Raw genomic sequence first — 17465 nt, forward strand, 5'->3', positions numbered from 1 at the left:
GTGCAAAAACAAAACGTTTTCAATTCACATCATCATCAGTTTTATTTTTCCCAACAGTTAATTGATATGTATTGTCTTTTAAATATGCCATGTATTTGCAGAATATAATAAGGTAACTGTAATACATATATATTGTTTTCATTTTAGCATTCATCCAAAATGTGCAGTGCTGGGTCTCCTCCAGGACCCGGATCGAGAAGCACTGCTCTACATCAGCACCGCGGACAGCGACCATTCAAACACAAGCGCTCAAAAACACTTCAGGTCAGCCTGCCCCTCCACTACGCCGCAGGGCCCATTGAAACGATGTTTTAGTGGGATTTCTACACTACAGCAGCTGAGCTGGTGTTTCTGAGCACAGCGTCTATGTGGTGCCTCAAAACTGCTAAGAAACCTCATGATGACACATTCAATTAAACCGTTTCACTGTAAGGTAGATGAGACCCCAAACGAGAACAATTACTGCACACAATTATATTACTTACTGCGTCGTGCGGGCTCTTTTGGGAACGGTCTGTGGAGATGGTCCTTAAGGGATGCTTGATATAGCCAACGTGTATGTGTGTGTGTGTGTGTGCGCGGGCGTGTGTACGTGTGCGTACTAGTAAGACGACAGGTAAATAAATATGCTCTTTTAATTGCTCGCGCTAGGCGTTAAACTTCTGTCTCCGTGCGCGTGAAATTGCTCTTGTACGATTAATATTGCGTGCGTCGCTTGTGTGCGAGATTAACCTTGCACAATTGCTTTTAAATATTCGCGTGATTTAATAACAGTCGAATGGTTTGGAAATAAAAAAATAATAATAGTAATTAGAGAACCAGATATACAGTTGTGCTTCGCGTAAATGTATTGCTCGATTACAACGAGTGACAACAAATTCAATAAAGCGCACACGCAAAAACGAAGCTGTGTTAGACGTAAACGTTCACACACTGTTTACAAACGTCCGACGGACTGTCGTTTTTCGCAGATTGCACGAACATCAGACGCTAGCGTACTTGCCATGATTCCGTCGCCTAAAAGACTTGCAGGTAAAAAATAAATACCAAATATCGATGGCAATTAAACGGCTCATGAGAGTATCCTCTGTGGAAGCCAGTCAGGACTGAATATATATGATGTGATATCGGGGGAAAAAAAGAAACACGGCAGCTACACACGGACGACGACGGCTCGCGGAGCCTCCCTCTCCTTCCTCGCGCTCTCGGAAACGTTACTGTCCCTCGCTCGCTCGCGACGTCACAGGGCAGTGCGCCTCTCTCTCATCTGCAGTCTGTAGCTTGCAGTGCGCTCACTACGTGAAGACACCGCCGGTGAATAGAGTGGGAATTAAAGCGCTTATTGGCTGACGGAAAGACAGATGGTGCGCTCATATCCCAGATAAATAGTGCAGACCTCCTCCCTGCGCAGGGTGCATGAGCCAATGGAAGCCCGTGGTCTCCAGATCTCCTCTTCTAGTGAAGTGTCACTTTGATGTATGTAGTCATTCTGTCACTGTATTATATTTTTCGTCGACTGGAGCATCTTGATTCTTTTGTGAGGAACAATGCTGATTTGCTGGCTTAGTCTTTAGAATGGTTTTATAGGCCTAGCACTTTTTAGCTGGTAGCCCAGTTGAAGACCATGGCTTGTCCAGGTCAGGAGACCATAAACCAGTTATGACTAGCAAACCATCTTAGGCTGGCTTAAGATGGGTTGGTGCTTCAATTTCTTCCAGTGCTTTCAAGACAGCACTGTATTCCCTGTACTAGAAAAACCAGCTCAAGCTGGTATTAACTGAAAGCAGTAATAAATTACAATTTATGTACTGCTATATAGCTTATTTAAAATATAATTTACAATTTAACTCATTGACTTTTTATTTTGTTAAATACCATCACATTTCCCTATTTTATTTTTCCATAACACCATTTTATTAAATCTATTGAATCCATTTATTAAAATTAAATATATATATATAATATTTTTCTGTGTGTGTGTGTGTGTGTGTGTGTGTGTGTATATATATATATATATATATATATATATATATATATATATATAAACACACATTTTGGTGTAGAAACAATTTTTATTCAGAAATGCTAAATTTCTACATTTCACACACAATTACAAAGAAACAAGCAGAAACACATTGAATTAAACATTGAATTTTGAAGTAGAATACGATATGTTACAATTACGATGTAATACAATAATCTGTATTATTTACATTTTTTAACAGTGTGCATATGTATATTTGCATGGAGATTTGCACTGGTCTTATGTATTTGCATAATGAATTATACAATTGATTATATCTGCCAAGGCTGTGTTCTGTGACAAAAGCAAAGCATCAGAACCAAAGCCTATAAACCTTAGCTTACCTACAACTAAAGCTGTTCAGTTTGTTCTCCCATTACCCAGTTCGAAATTAGCATTTTTGAGCCATGGATTCTCTAAGCAATTGTCAGTGGGTTTTGAGAATGCCAATTTACAGTTTATAAATAGAATTGTTTCAAAGAGATGTTTTGTTCTACAACATAAATTCCATATTAGCATAAAGAAGACACTGTTTTCTTAAACCAAGTCTTTTTGCAGCAAATGCTTCAAAATAAAATAAAATAAAAAAAGAAACCAATTCAAAGTCTTTTCGAAACTATTCTTAAAAACGTATAAGAAATTCCCAAGGGAACCAGTGGTGAATTAGCCTTTCGGATTGGCCAAAAATCGACGTAAAGACCGAACAGCTATGCTCTTTTTGTATCTCCTTGAAGAAATAAAAAGTTAGTTCCCAGTTTCCAGCTTGGGAATGGAAGAGTTCCTCTGTGAGAGGGCTGCTCTAAATCCTGCTTCTCTGTTCTTGGCAGTGGAAGCCGAGAGGATGAGTCATGCTGGTTGAAAATGATATCTCACTATTCGATGAGAGCAGCATTTATCATGTGAGTGAGGGTGCAGGCAAACATTTAATTATAGACCCAGTCCATTAGGATGTCAACACCTCAGCAGTCTCTTTCCCACAAAGTCAATAATGACCTTTAAAACATTCTGATTTGCTGGGAAGAAATGTGACGCAATTTTCATGTTTGCAGCCACCGGTGTTGCACCAGAGTAATCAAATGGATGGCCATATGTAAAGCCAAACCACTGCCACATCTCATTTCATCAGAGGATCACTCTCAAACTCTTCGGAGCATTAGTTCTGTGCTCTCCCATTAGACGGAAGGGAAATTGGACAGTGTGCAGTGGGCTGCAGTAATTACTCATACAGACGCTGTCATACTCATGACAATAGATTGTCCTTGCTGAGCGCAAACAGAGGAGCACAGGAGGATAGGGAGCACTTCATTATTCCCCGCTGCAAATGTTTTTGTGCAGCCACTTTCAAGGAGTTCTCATTTACATATACAACGGCATGCGGTGGGGGCAAATCATTTACATCAGTCCATAAGCACTATAGTTTCACTGTAGGGGATGTGCATTCGCATAAGAGGTGCTGTTTCCACACACCAGTAGGCCTATTACCATTCATTTAGAAGAGCCAAATGTATCTCTCTGAGCAGTATTGGTTTACGTGGCTATGAATAATTTGATGTATTAATTTGAAGCAATTATTATTAGTGGTGCTTGCTGTAACAAGCTTAACTCATCCTGTACCATAAGCGCTACAGATATGAATCATATCTCAAATTGTGTGGCTTGATGTGTGCTATTACTTTTCTAAGTGGTTAGATGTATACAGTTTTGACCAGTGGATGATAAAATGAGGTGTGTGTGGGGGGGGGGGGGACTGATTTACAGATTTACAACATTCAGAACAACATTCAGAATGTTACAAATCTAACCTAATCTAATCTAACAGTAAATTATATTTTCTTTATATATATATGTTTTTGAAAGAAGATTCTTCTGCTCATCAAGCCTGCAATTATTTGATTTTTGAAAGAAGATTCTTCAACACATCAAGCCTGCAATTATTTGAAAAAAAAAAAATAAAAAACTTTAATACAAAGAAAAATTATTACAACCTTAAAATAATAGTTTTCTATTTGAATATACTTTAAAAAAAAGAATTTATTCCTGTGATGCAAAGCTGAATTTTCAGCATCATTACTCCAGCCTTCAGTGTCACATGTAACATCCAGTCTATCACATGATCATTTAGAAATCATTCTAATATTCTGATTTATTATGAGTGATGGAAACAGTTCTACTGTCTAATATATTTGATGAATAAAAGGTTAAAAAGAACTGCATTCATTCAAAAAAAAAAAAAAAAAATTCTAATAATATATATTCTAATAATATATTTTCTTTACTCACTTTTTATCAATTTAACACATCCTTGCTGAATAAAAGTATTGATTTTATTAAAAAAAAAAGAAAAAAAAATTACTGACCCCAAATTACTGACCAGTAGTGTATATTGTTATTACATAATATTTATATTTTAAAAACATAGCTTCTTTTTTTTTTTTTTTTTTTACTTTTTATTCATCAAAGTATCCTAAAAAAGTATCACATGTTCTGAAAAAAAATATTAAGCAGCAGAACTGTTTCCAACTCTGATAATGAATCATCATATTAGAATGATTTCTAATGGATCATGTGATAATGATCCTAAAAATTCAGCTTTGCATCACAGAAAAATAAATGATAATTTAAAGTATAATAAATTTAAAAACAATTATTTTAAATTGTAATAATATATCACAATATTACATTTTTTTTTCTGTATTTTTGATCAAATAAATGCAGGCTTGATGAGCAGAAGAAACTTCTTTCAAAAAACATTAAAAATAGTAATGTTTCCAAACTTTGACCTGTACTGTATATATATATATATATATATATATATATATATATATATATATATATATATATATATATATATATATATATATATACAGACACACACTCACACATACATGCATACCTTATGTCCTAGAGAGAGACAGAAAGACAGACAGACAGAGAGAGCGATGCAATGGGAAGAATGAATAGAACAATGAACAGAATGACATACAAAACAAAAGTGAAGTGAAAGTGACATACAGCCAAGTATGGTGACCCATACTCAGAATTCGTGCTCTGCATTTAACCCATCCAAAGTGCACACACACAGCAGTGAACACATAACCTGTGAACACACACCCGAAGCAGTGGGCAGCCATTTATGCTGCGGCCCCTGGGGAGCACTTGGGGGTTCGGTGCCTTGCTCAAGGGCACCTCAGTCGTGGTATTACCGGCCCAAGACGCAAACCACAACCTTATCCACACGCAAACTCTCTAAACACTAGGCCACAACTTTATGACAACATAGGAATGTAGAAAAATGATAGATCTCTAAACACGGACGGACGGACCAGACAGAGATTAGACTTACCATGACAGATAGAGATAGACATATAGATAGATAATGATAGATAGATAGATGACAGACGGACGGACGGACGGACGGACAGAAAGATAGATAGATAGATAGATAGATAGATAGACTAAACAAAATTATAGATGCAACATTTGTAGATAGATAGATAGATAGATAGATAGATAGACTAAACAAAATTATAGATGCAACATTTGTTTTTGCCCTCATTTTTCATGAGCTGAACTCAAAGATCTAAGACTTATTCAAATTCAAATTTGCTTTATTGGCATAACTGTAAATTATACAATATTGCCAAAGCTTAGTATCCATGTACAAAAAGATAAAAATAATAATATAATAACAATAACAATAATTAAATGAACATCACAGTAATAGAATGGAATATTATAACGTCTTAGAAGTGTTAAACTAACAAATTATAACGTGTGAAAATGTGGTACCACAGTCTTTAACATACATAAAAAACCCCACATACATACTAAGGATCACCACACTTATATCGCAGCAAGTGCTGCTGTCTGTCCTTCTCCTAATATTATCTTTATTTGTTCTGTTTCACTAATGGCTGTAAAGTTCTTTGTTAAGTTGGTGAATTTGTTGAAGTAGAGGTTTCTTATGGATATGTATTTATGACAGTGAAGGAGGAGTTTCGATCTCTCCTGTCTGACAGTGAGCACACACCCTTTGCTCTCTGGGTAACCTGCTCTATCTGTGTCTGCCCGTCTCGATGGCTAGACTGTGCTCCCTGAGCCTGTACTTGGTCAGGATCCGTCTCTGCTTTGTATCTCTGACACTCTGGAGATAATCTTCCAATTCATAATTTAGTTTTAGAGTTCGATAGGATTGTAATTTACTTTGTGTTTTAGTTTCTTTATCCCAATGTTCCAGATATGTATTTTTAGATTGTCTGATAATTTGATTGATTTTGATGTTCGGGTGAGAAGTAGTGCTGGTTTGAGACTGGATAGTGTTAGTAGAGTTAGTCAGGTTAGTAAGTCTCAGAACTAGCTGACTAAGTGGACTCTTTTCGGGGTTCAGTTCTTGGGTTTGTAGCGCTTTAAAATGTAGCGATTCTGTGGGACTTGATTTAAGATGCATCCAGAATTTGAGAGATCTTTTATGCATATTGATAATCAATGGGAATCGGCCTAATTCTGCCCTACAGGCGTTACATGCCCTACAGGGTGTTTTTCTTTGTAGTTTTAGAATCAATTTAGTTTAAGACTTTTTCTATTTACACAAAAGGCCTATTTCTCTCAAATATTGTTCACAAATCTGTCTAAATCTGTGTTAGTGAGCACTTCTCCTTTGCCGAGATAATCCATCCACCTCACAGGTGTGGCATATCAAGATGCTGATTAGACAGCATGATTATTGCACAGGTGTGGTTTAGTCTGGCCACAAAAAAAGCCCAATCTAAAATGTGCAGTTTTACTGTATTGGGGGTCCAGGGGTGTCCGAAAACCAGTCAGTATCTGGTGTGACCACCATTCGCCTCACGCAGTGCAACACATCTCATTCGCATAGAGTTGATCAGGTTGTTGATTGTGGCCTGTGGTATGTTGGTCTACTCCTCTTCAATGGCTGTGTGAAGTTGCTGGATATTGGCAGGAACTGGAACATGCTGTCGTATACGCCGATCCAGAGCATCCCAAACATGCTCAATGGGTGACATGTCCGGTGAGTATGCTGGCCATGCAAGAACTGGGATGTTTTCAGTTTCCAGGAATTGTTTACAGATCCTTGCAACATGGGGCCGTGCATTATCATGCTGCAACATGAGGTGATGGTCGTGGATGAATGGCACAACACTGGGCCTCAGGATCTCGTCACGGTATCTCTGTGCATTCATAATGCCATTTATAAAATGCACCTGTGTTCATTGTCCATAACATACACCTGCCCATACCATAACCCCACCGCCAGCATGGGCCACTCGATCCACAACGTTGACATCAGCAAACCGCTCACCCACACAATGCCATACACGCTGTCTGCCATCTGCCCTGTACAGTGAAAACCAGGATTCATCCATGAAGAGAACACCTCTCCAAAGTGCCAGACACCATCGAATGTGAGCATTTGCCCACTCAAGTCAGTTATTACGATGAACTGCAGTCGGGTCGAGACCCCGATGAGGACGACGAGCATGCAGATGAGCTTCCCTGAGACGGTTTCTGACAGTTTGTGCAGAAATTCTTTGGTTATGCAAACCGATTGTTGCAGCAGCTGTCCGGGTGGCTGGTTTCAGACGATCTTGGAGGTGAAGCTGCTGGATGTGGAGGTCCTGGGCTGGTGTGGTTACACATGGCCTGTGGTTGTGAGGCCGGTTGGATGTACTGCCAAATTCTCTGAAACGCCTTTAGAGACGGCTTATGGTTGAGAAATAATCATTCAATTCACGGGCAACAGCTCTGGTGGACATTCCTGCAGTCAGCATGCCAACTGCACACTCCCTCAAAACTTGTGACATCTGTGGCATTGTAATAAAACTGCACATTTTAGATTGGGCTTTTACTGTGGCCAGCCTAAGGCACACCTGTGCAATAATCATGCTGTCTAATCAGCATCTTGTTATGCCATACCTGTGAGGTGGATGGATTATCACGGCAAAGGAGAAGTGCTCACTAACACAGATTTAGACAGATTTGTGAACAATATTTGAGAGAAATAGGCCTTTTGTGTACATAGAAATAGTCTTAGATCTTTGAGTTCAGCTTATGAAAAATGGGGGCAAAAACAAAAGTGTTGCATTTATAATTTTGTTCAGTGTAGATAGATAGATAGATAGATAGATAGATAGATAGATAGATAGATAGATAGATAGATAGATAGATAGATAGATAAAATTGAATCTTCTAAATTCTGTCTGGGTCAGTTTTTTAAACCCAGACTTCAGATAAATCTTTCCTAACAAGGCCAACTGTTTACACTCTCCCTATTTCTGGATCAATTCTATTCATCAGAACTGTCTTGATCTCACACTCTCTTTTTCTTCAGCTCAGAACAAAGCCCTTCACTGGTCAATCTATTCCAAGGTTGTTCACAGACAGGTAAGATCACAACTAGCTCACCTGGGATCTGTTCTATTAGGCGTGACACTTGAGTTCTGATCCCGGGACGAACTCAGCTGGTCTGTGATGCGGAAGAGGGCAGAGGACAGCACGTGCCAAGCTGTGAATGCAGCATCTTGTAGCATGACCTGAAACTGTTTTATAATTCTTTTAGTAAAAAAAAAAAACATATTATAATTAACATAATATTAATAATAATAAATGTTTCTTGAGCAGCAAATCAGCATATTAGAATGAATTCTGAAGGATCATGTGACACTGAAGACTGGAGTAATGATGCTGAAAATTCAGAAATTAATTACATTTTAAAATATATTACAATTGAAAACAGTTATTTTAAAGTGTAATAATATTTTACAATGTTGATGTTGTTCCTGTACTTTTTGTCAATTAAATGCAGCTTTGATAACTTCTTTCAAAAAACATGTAAAACACTTTCTATTTTCTTAACACAAGCAAATGCTGCAACTCTTTATCAAACAAAAGTTGCATCAGTGATAAGAAAGCTACGTATATAAATGAGTTCTGATGTATGAACCTCATGAAGGAACAAGGCTCGTTCCAGTCTGTAATGTACCTCTCCAAATTGACAATCAAAATAATGCATTTCCTGATGTGTTTGCCCTCAGGTATCCCAGCAGTGGAATCAGTGAGTCACAAAGTCCTGAGTGAGAAATTTTAAAATAATGAATACCAGAGAGAGAGAGAGAGAAGAGACGAGAAGAAGAAGAAATTTAACTAAATAAAAAAAACGCTGTGCGGGTGTAGCTCCGGTTACAAATGCTGCCGGTGACACCTCATCTTTCAGCTCAAACTTGGCTAACATCATCTTGGCCCTCTCTTTCACAAACTCCCACACTTAATGTCACCTTCACTCTCTGCAGTCACAGAGAAATTAGTCTCTCACCTTAAACTGCCCTCATCCTCCCTTTCACTGTGACAATTATCGCATTTTACATCACATTCATCCTTTGCTCTTGTCCTCACACACTCCTTTCTCTCCCCAGCGGCCGGTTTCTATGAGTTCTCTGCTCGATATTTATATCATTGTTAAATAATTAAAGACTGAAGACTGAGGATAATCTCCTCTTCTCTTTCTCTTTTCATTATGGAAGTCCTGTTCTCCTGCACATCTGATTGATTTCAGGCAGCTGGAGTGCCCCACTGCTCTCGGCTTAGCATTCAGCCTAAAATACCTGAGAAATCCTGGGAACTCGCCATTCTTCTTGATTACAATTACCAAACTTTTGAGTCACTTTCAGTATAACTGGTGATTAGTGGTGTTTGTTAAACCAAGCGTAACTGGTACTAATGCTCCGACGCAGGGCTAGCAAATCTAACAAGCCCACAAGACATCATAGCAACAACATTGCAATGCCTTTGTAAGATATAAATTCACACTTACAATGTGAATTACAGTATAGTGTTGCATTACTAGAAACAAAGTCACAACTGTGAAATATAAAGTCCCATCTTGGAGACACATTTACAATTACAATGTGACTTTATATTTCTTGATTTTGAATTGATCTCTTTAAGAGACAGTAACATTTAGATTCACTGTCTCAAAAAATATTTGCAATTGTAAGATATAAATTCGCAATTACAATGCAAGTTATTTTTCACAGTTGTGACTTCTCATGCGACACTGTAAGTCACATCAGGGAGACAGCCACAATTATGAGAAAAACAAAACATAATGTGGAAGAAATGAATTTGGAATTGAGAGATACAGAGTCAAATCCCAAGATATAAAGGCAAATTTTTTTGTTATAATGTGGAATTTTAAAATAATCTTCACAATTGTAGGAGAAAGTTGCAATTCTGAGAAAGTCCCATTGTGACACTTTAAGTCACATTAATAAAAATAGTCACAATTGCAAAGTCACAGCTGGCAGACAATGTCAAAATTATAAGAAATAGTCATAATTACAATAAATAATGTCGACATTGAGAGATAAAAAATGACACTGTAAGAATTCAGATTTTTAGTTTGAATGTTGCAATTGCAAGAAATAGTTGCAATGATAGGATATAACGTCACTTACAAGAAAATAGTCAAAAATTTTGAGATATACTGTAGAGTCACATTGCAAGAAAGTCACATTTTAGTTAACTGAGACAGTTGCAATTGACAAAGAAACTTGCAATTGTGAGTCATGTTACAAAAACAGTGTCACGTTACAAAAAACGAAGTCAAAACTTGTCGTATAGTTACATTGTAAGATATATAACATATCTTGTACGTCACAATTGGGAGATACAAATGAGCAATTAACAACCTTTCATACTCCACACTCCAAGTGAGATTAAATAAGAAAAAGAAGAGCATAGTTGTTAAATTCAAGTTTTAATATCTCTAACTGTGCAATAAATTAACATTTACAGAATAAGTTACAGTGTCAGTCGAATAAGGATTAATTGTATTCATCATACATCAGCTTGTTTATACATAGAGTTCATGTGACCTAACGAATGCAGAGAGACAGCAGCATACTGGATTAACTCTAGAGAGACTCATCTATTTACTAGTTTAGGGGAAGTCGTGGCCTACTGGTTAGAGTTTGATTCCTAACCCTAAGGTTGTGGGTTAGCATCTCAGGCCGGTAATACCACGACTGAGGTACCCTTGAGCAAGGCACCGAACCCCCAACTGCTCCCCGGGCGCCGCAGCATAAATGGCTGCCCACTGCTCCGTGTGTGTGTGTGTTTACTGCTGTGTGTGTGCACTTTGGATGGGTTAAATGCAGAGCACGAATTCTGAGTATGGGTCACCATACTTGGCTGTATGTCACGTCACTATGAGGACAGGTGAGGAATCTGTACACAGCAGGTTATGATGGGAGAAGGATGGATTTATAAGGTTTGTGGACAAAAACTACAACAACTACATTTTTGAAAAAAATCCAAAAACAACAAAAACATTCAGGAGAGGAGAGTAGGATGTAAACTTGCAAACAATACTGTACTGTCCACAGCACGGTTTGTTCAGACAGCTAGCATATTACATGATTTCCAAGTGTACATCTGCAAAAAACAGTTACGTCATCAAGTACACATCATTCAGTCGCTCCACTTTTGTTTTATTTACTTAACTTTTCTTGTAAAAATCCAGCAGAACTGACACACTTGTAAACATTTTCTGCCATTTTCTTTCATTCCTCCACTGACCTAAAATCTCTCAAAAAGTCAATAAAAACTACAGTAAAATATATCATAAATGCCACGAAATTAACATTACATGTTGCACAAAATAATACCAACTGACAGCCAAATAAAATAATAAAAACAAAATATTCCAGATATCTACACTTGATGAGAGAGACCTGGAGATGGGAACCAAATACAGCAATATTATTAAAAAATATATATTCCAAGTTTTACATACAAGTCAGATGAACAGTGTCATAATAACCATCACTACAGAAAAGACTTTGAGTCAGGTTGAATTTCATTCTCCTAAACAAACAAACAAAAAAAGTGTTTAAAGTTACACACTAACAATGGAAGTCTATCAGGAAAGTGTTTTACTGTCCTCATAGACCTCCACTGTAAGAGCATTTTACTTTTCTGAGGTAATAGAAAGAGATGTGAGTTTGATCTGCAATGTTCAATCCATTTCTCACCTGTTTTTTTTTTTGTGTGTGAAGTGTCCTTTATGTCTTTTTTTCCCTGTTCCCTGACCGACAGTGAAACAGTAGCCAAGAAAAGACAGGATCAGAGCGTGAGAACTACAAATCCCTGTGGACTGACTAAAATACATCCTCCTTACTGTTATTCATTTGCCAAGAACATCTGAACCCCCTCCGCTATAGTGCAGTGTTACAATAATGCCACATCAATCAGTGCAGGTGTGTTAATATTCTCCTTCCAAAAATGGATTCAATATAATGTCTGAATCTTAGTCACCACACCTGGAGGAGCTTTCCACTCATTTGAACTGTGTGGTAGGACTATTAGTTATGTAAGCCAGTTTCCACCATTTTCAGTAAAAAAAAAAAAAAAAATTATTTTCTTGGTTTATTTCTTGCAATTCCATGAATCCAAATCACAAAACTTACAAATGTGACTTTCTCATAATTGCAACTTAAGGTCTCACAATGTCACAACTGGCCTCATTCATGAAACATGAACAAAAAAAACAGTCTAAATTGTTTGTAAAGCCACTGATGTAAATTTTCAGAGTCATGAAATATAACATATAACAAAATGAATATTAGTTAAATATGAAAATAAATTTCTTTCATAAAACAAAAATGATTGAAAACAGCTGCATAGTCGTAATTCAGTTATGCTGATTGGGGGATTAATTTCATTCATGTTTTATTATCAAATCTGAGGTTTGAAGCATCTGTGAATCTGAAGATGACTTTTATGGAAGGTCCATTTTATGTGCAAACTACTCCAAATTTACTCATATATTTACAAACGTTTAATGAATGAGGCCCACTGTGACTCTTTCTCTTAAAGGAGTAGTTCACACCAGAATAAAAATATCCTGATAATTTACTCACGCCTATGTCATCCAAGTCTTTCAGTCAAAAAGAAATTAAGGTTTTTGAGCAAAACATTCCAGGGCTTCTCCATACATGGACTATCATGGACCAACGGGTTAAAGATCCAAATTGTAGTTTCAATGCAGCTTAAAACGGTCTTATCCAGCGAAACAATCTGTATTTTTCAAAAAAATCAATAAAAATAAAACTTGCATACTTTTAATCCACAAATGCTTGTGCACTAGCTTTGTGATGTGCGATGTGTGAAGTCATGGATGCACATCAGAGAGCTAGTGCAAGACAAGTATTTGTGGTTACATTTTTTTGTTGTTGAGGAAAATGACCGATCGTTTCACTAGATAAGACCATTTGAAGCTGCACTGAAACTGTAATTAGCACCTTCAACCCGCTGGTCCCTGTTAAAGTCCACTATATGGAGAAAAATCCTGGAATGTTTTCCTCAAAAACATTAATTTCTTTTCGACTAAAGAAAGACATGAACATCTTTGGATGACATGGGGGTGAGTAAACTATCAGGAAATTTCAATTCAGGAGTGAGCTAATCCTTTAACGGTGGCAAAATTTATGTTAATCTACAATTACCAATTTGTATATTGTTTTTTACTCTCAGGTGGAGACAGACTTCCATAGTAAGTGCTGTTTAAGGTGGAGTGTGTAATTTTTGTTGATATTCTCCTAACTTAATGTGCTGCAAAAATCAAGCTATTAGTATGTTGATTTCTCTGAAACCTGTAAACTCTTTTTGAGTGTCCAGACAAGCCTGATGTGGCAACACTGGCTCAACCAATGGCATAAGTTTGGGGGCGGATCATCTAACCAATGACAGGAAGTGTTTCGGGAAACCTGTATGTTTTTGCAATTCCATTAAGTGCAGAAAGGGGCGCTGAAATTACACACTTCACCTTTACAGGGATATTTCACCCAAAAATGAAAATTCTGTCATTAATAACTCACCCTCATGTCGTTCCAAACCTGTAAGACCTTCATTCATCTTCACAACACAAATTAAGATATTTTTGATCAAATATGAGAGCTCTCTGACCCTGCATAGACAGTAACGCAACTAAAATGTTCCCAGGCCCAGAAACATTGTAAGGACATCGGTAAAACAATCCATGTGACATCAGTAGCTCAACTGTAATTTTACAAAGCTATGTGAATTCAAATAAACAACTTTATTTAACAATTCTTCTTCCACCATAATAGAGAGTACCACATACGTTGTTTACGTGCAGAGGAACGCACACTCATGCGTCATTGTACTTTCGATAATGACAGATGACGGTTACTCAGGGTTATTTCTGTTTTCTTTGCACACAAAAACTATTCTTGTAGCTTCGTAAAATTATGGATGAACCATTGATATCACATGGACTATTTTAACGATGACCTCACTACTGTACGTTTCTGGGCCTAAAGTTTCAGTTGCGTTGGATGGTCAGAGAGCTCTCGGATTTCATCAAAAAAAAAAAAAAAAAAACGTAATTTGCGTCCGAAGATGAACGAGGGTTTTACGGGTTTAGAAAAACATGCAGGTAAGTAATAAATGATGGAATTTTAATTTTTGGCTGAACTATTAGCCCTCCAAGACTGGGGTGGAGTTACAGGCAACTCTAATTTCCTGTTTCCTCACAAACTAACACTTCTGTGGTGCTGCTTCACAAAGCTCTCTTGCTCTCTATCCGTCCCTGAGGCACCTTTCTCTGCGTCCTGTCTCGAGAGGTTCGCCACCTCTCTCTCTACTATTCTATCATTGACCCTAAATCCTCTCTCGCTCTCTGCCTCTTTCTCCTCACCTATTATACTTCCGACATCACTAAGGTTGCCCAAGTGCTCCACAGAATCGAACTTCTCTAGGTCGGAGGCGATGGTTTGCAGGCTGATGACTGACATGGAGTCTGACCCCGCCTTCTCTCTCTGGCCCCACCCCGCCTCCCTGTGTTTCTCCACCCACTGCCTGGTTTTCTCCTGATCAGCCCAGTCATTATCCATTAAGGGATTGGCCACCACCCCTCCATATGCCCCTGCCTGGATTACACCCTCAGACTCCGCCCCCACTGGAGAGCTCCGCCCCCCACGGGCTCTGTTTCGCTCTTTGGCGGCACGAATGCGCCCTCTTTGCGCATGGATGTGCTCGCTGATTTGCTCAAGGTTGCGGAGGGCGACAGAATATCGGGTCTTCACCTTCGCCACCCGTTCCTCCAGCTGGACGACTTTGGACTTGTGCTCCTGTTAATAAGTGATGATAATCATAGCACAATGGATAAAAAAGACAAACAATTTGTCATGTTTATGCACCAAATATATTAAAAACATTATGGTAACCAGATAAACATATAATCATCCAATCAGAATTTTTTTTTATAATATTTAGGGATGCACTAATGTTGAATTTTTATTTTGTGTTTTGGCAAATAACCACTAATTGGCTAATGTTAGAAAAAGTTCATTCCACCCACCCTTAGTTTGCACTTCATAGAGGATTTCATTTTGTAACTTAAATCGATATGGCCAGCAGACCTTGAATACCTTTACAGCAGAGGCCATTCTCTGATGCATACCTCTAAGATGTGGTTGAACTGAGCCTTGAGCTCAAAATAAGGCTTGGACTTGATAATGACCCTCTTAAGAGCCTTCTGCAAAGTCTGCACACGTGCTTCTGCTTCCTGACAAAGCTGAGTGACACGCTGGTGCTCCCTCTCGCTCCTCAAGCGCTCCTCTTCTGCCTCGTTCACCTGAAAACAGAAACATGTCAGACGTGATACCCTATTCTGTTCTCAACAGACATTTAATCAAATTTATTCTCTTATCTTTCTGTATCATTCATACAATGACTTGACAAGCCAATATCGCATCAACCCTGTCAATAACAGAGTTTGTAGAAACGTACAGAGGAAGATAACATTCAGGAATGTTAAAGGTACAGCACCTCATTATCAAGTTCATACTAACAGTTAAAGAAAATTCAACAATATCAATTGGTCTACAGTGTGAATGTCCAATATATTTCTGAGTGTTTACTTTGCGGTTTCTAAAACTTTCACAGTTAACTTTATTTGTATTTTTGTTCTATTGTTTTAAGTTGTTCTATTACTGGTCATTTGTTTTCTTTTTATTCTATATTTTATTACTGATTGTGTACTAAAATGGTAGAGTAAATTGAAAACTTATTTGTTAGCTTCAAGTTAACATAAACTGCCTGAACAATAATTGAATAAATTGTTAAAAGAGGGCATTACAAAACAGAATGGAGCCAGACTGGATGTGAGTTTGCTGAAATAACTATCCAGAAAGCCAATAAACCCAATCGACATAAGTAAAAAAATCATAAAAGAAAAAGCATAAAAATTTTATTAAATATAAAAAAAAATAAAAAAAACAATTTTATTCTTTGGAATAACATGCACCAATAAATCATTCATAATAAGACCAGGCATCTCCAATGTTTTGTTCTGTTGCAATTTGTTCCTTTGACATTTTTTATTACTGACTGTTTAGTCAAATGACTAATTAAAAAACTTAAACCATTGTTTACTTAATTTGTTCTATTGTTGCTATTCTTTTGCATGCAATTTGTTACTTTATTCTTTTTCTTACTGACTATTTACTTGAATGGTTAATTTGAAACCTTCAAGCACTGTTATTTGTATTTTTGTTCCATTCCTTGTTATTTTTCTGTACTTTATTACTGGCTGTTCACTTGAATGATTCATTTATAAACCTGAATCAGTGTTTATTTAATTTGCAACTTTCACTTGAATGATTTATTGAAAAAACTGAGGCCATAATATTCTACTGTAATTTGCTTCAAGAATCTTGAAAACCCACTAGCATTGGTACTGAATACTGAAGATTTGGTGACAACCCAACCGGAAAGGGTTTGAATAAAATATAAATGAAGACATCCAACCTTGATCTTTAAGTGTAAGTTTGTATTCATCAGCATTATTGATTGCTCCCACTGTGACAATCAAAGCCACACTGCCATTAAAATCCACACCAACCAGCTATGCACATTTAAAGAAGACACATTTAACAAAGCAAACCTATAATTCTGACTATGAGGGATTGATTTTAGTAATTAAGACCTGTTTTAAACCTAAGAGCACCTGTGTTTTTGAGCAAATTTTGGCCACCGCCTATTGCCGTAATTATCTAAGAGCGATGCAGAGTCACTGTGTTGTACCTTGGCTGTAGCGTGGTTTAGCATCTCTTGCCAGGTAGGGTCCAATGTGTTCCTGTCAGCCAATAAACCTTGCTCAGCCACATAAACCATCTCTCTGGCAGCCGTGTGCATGGAGACAGCCCTCTCGTACCTCAGCGCTGCCTTCTGGGTCTCCTGTTGAGCCTGTGGGTAAGGTCATCCATCATATTTCATATACAACAATCAATCACTCAGCTCTGCAAACATGCAGCCAATCAGAGGAAGGGATGCTGACCTTACAGAGAGCCATAAAGTGAATAGGCACTGCAAATCCTTCCAAACTTTATATCAGGTAATA

At 37.6% G+C, this 17465-nt stretch overlaps 2 protein-coding genes across 3 annotated transcripts in view; both read right to left on the reverse strand.

The window, feature by feature from the left end:
* Positions 1–1319, reverse strand: part of LOC109063460 (gamma-aminobutyric acid type B receptor subunit 1-like) — a 130604-nt gene extending 129285 nt beyond the window's left edge. For both annotated transcript variants that reach the window (XM_042745955.1, XM_042745954.1), the window contains exon 1: positions 486–1319. The gene's annotated coding sequence lies outside the window, so the exon portion shown is untranslated. The remainder of the gene's footprint in view (positions 1–485) is intronic.
* Positions 1320–14031: 12712 nt separating this feature from the next.
* Positions 14032–17465, reverse strand: part of sh3bp5lb (SH3-binding domain protein 5-like, b) — an 8441-nt gene continuing 5007 nt past the window's right edge. The window contains exons 4-6 of the mRNA XM_042745502.1: positions 17150–17311; positions 15525–15698; positions 14032–15192 (exon numbers count right to left, since the gene is read on the reverse strand). Of these exons, the coding sequence (XP_042601436.1) occupies positions 14593–15192; positions 15525–15698; positions 17150–17311 (936 nt within the window). The 3' untranslated portion in view covers positions 14032–14592. The remainder of the gene's footprint in view (positions 15193–15524; positions 15699–17149; positions 17312–17465) is intronic.

Source organism: Cyprinus carpio, chromosome B19 (genome assembly GCF_018340385.1).
Source record: "Cyprinus carpio isolate SPL01 chromosome B19, ASM1834038v1, whole genome shotgun sequence".
Lineage (NCBI taxonomy): Eukaryota > Metazoa > Chordata > Actinopteri > Cypriniformes > Cyprinidae > Cyprinus > Cyprinus carpio.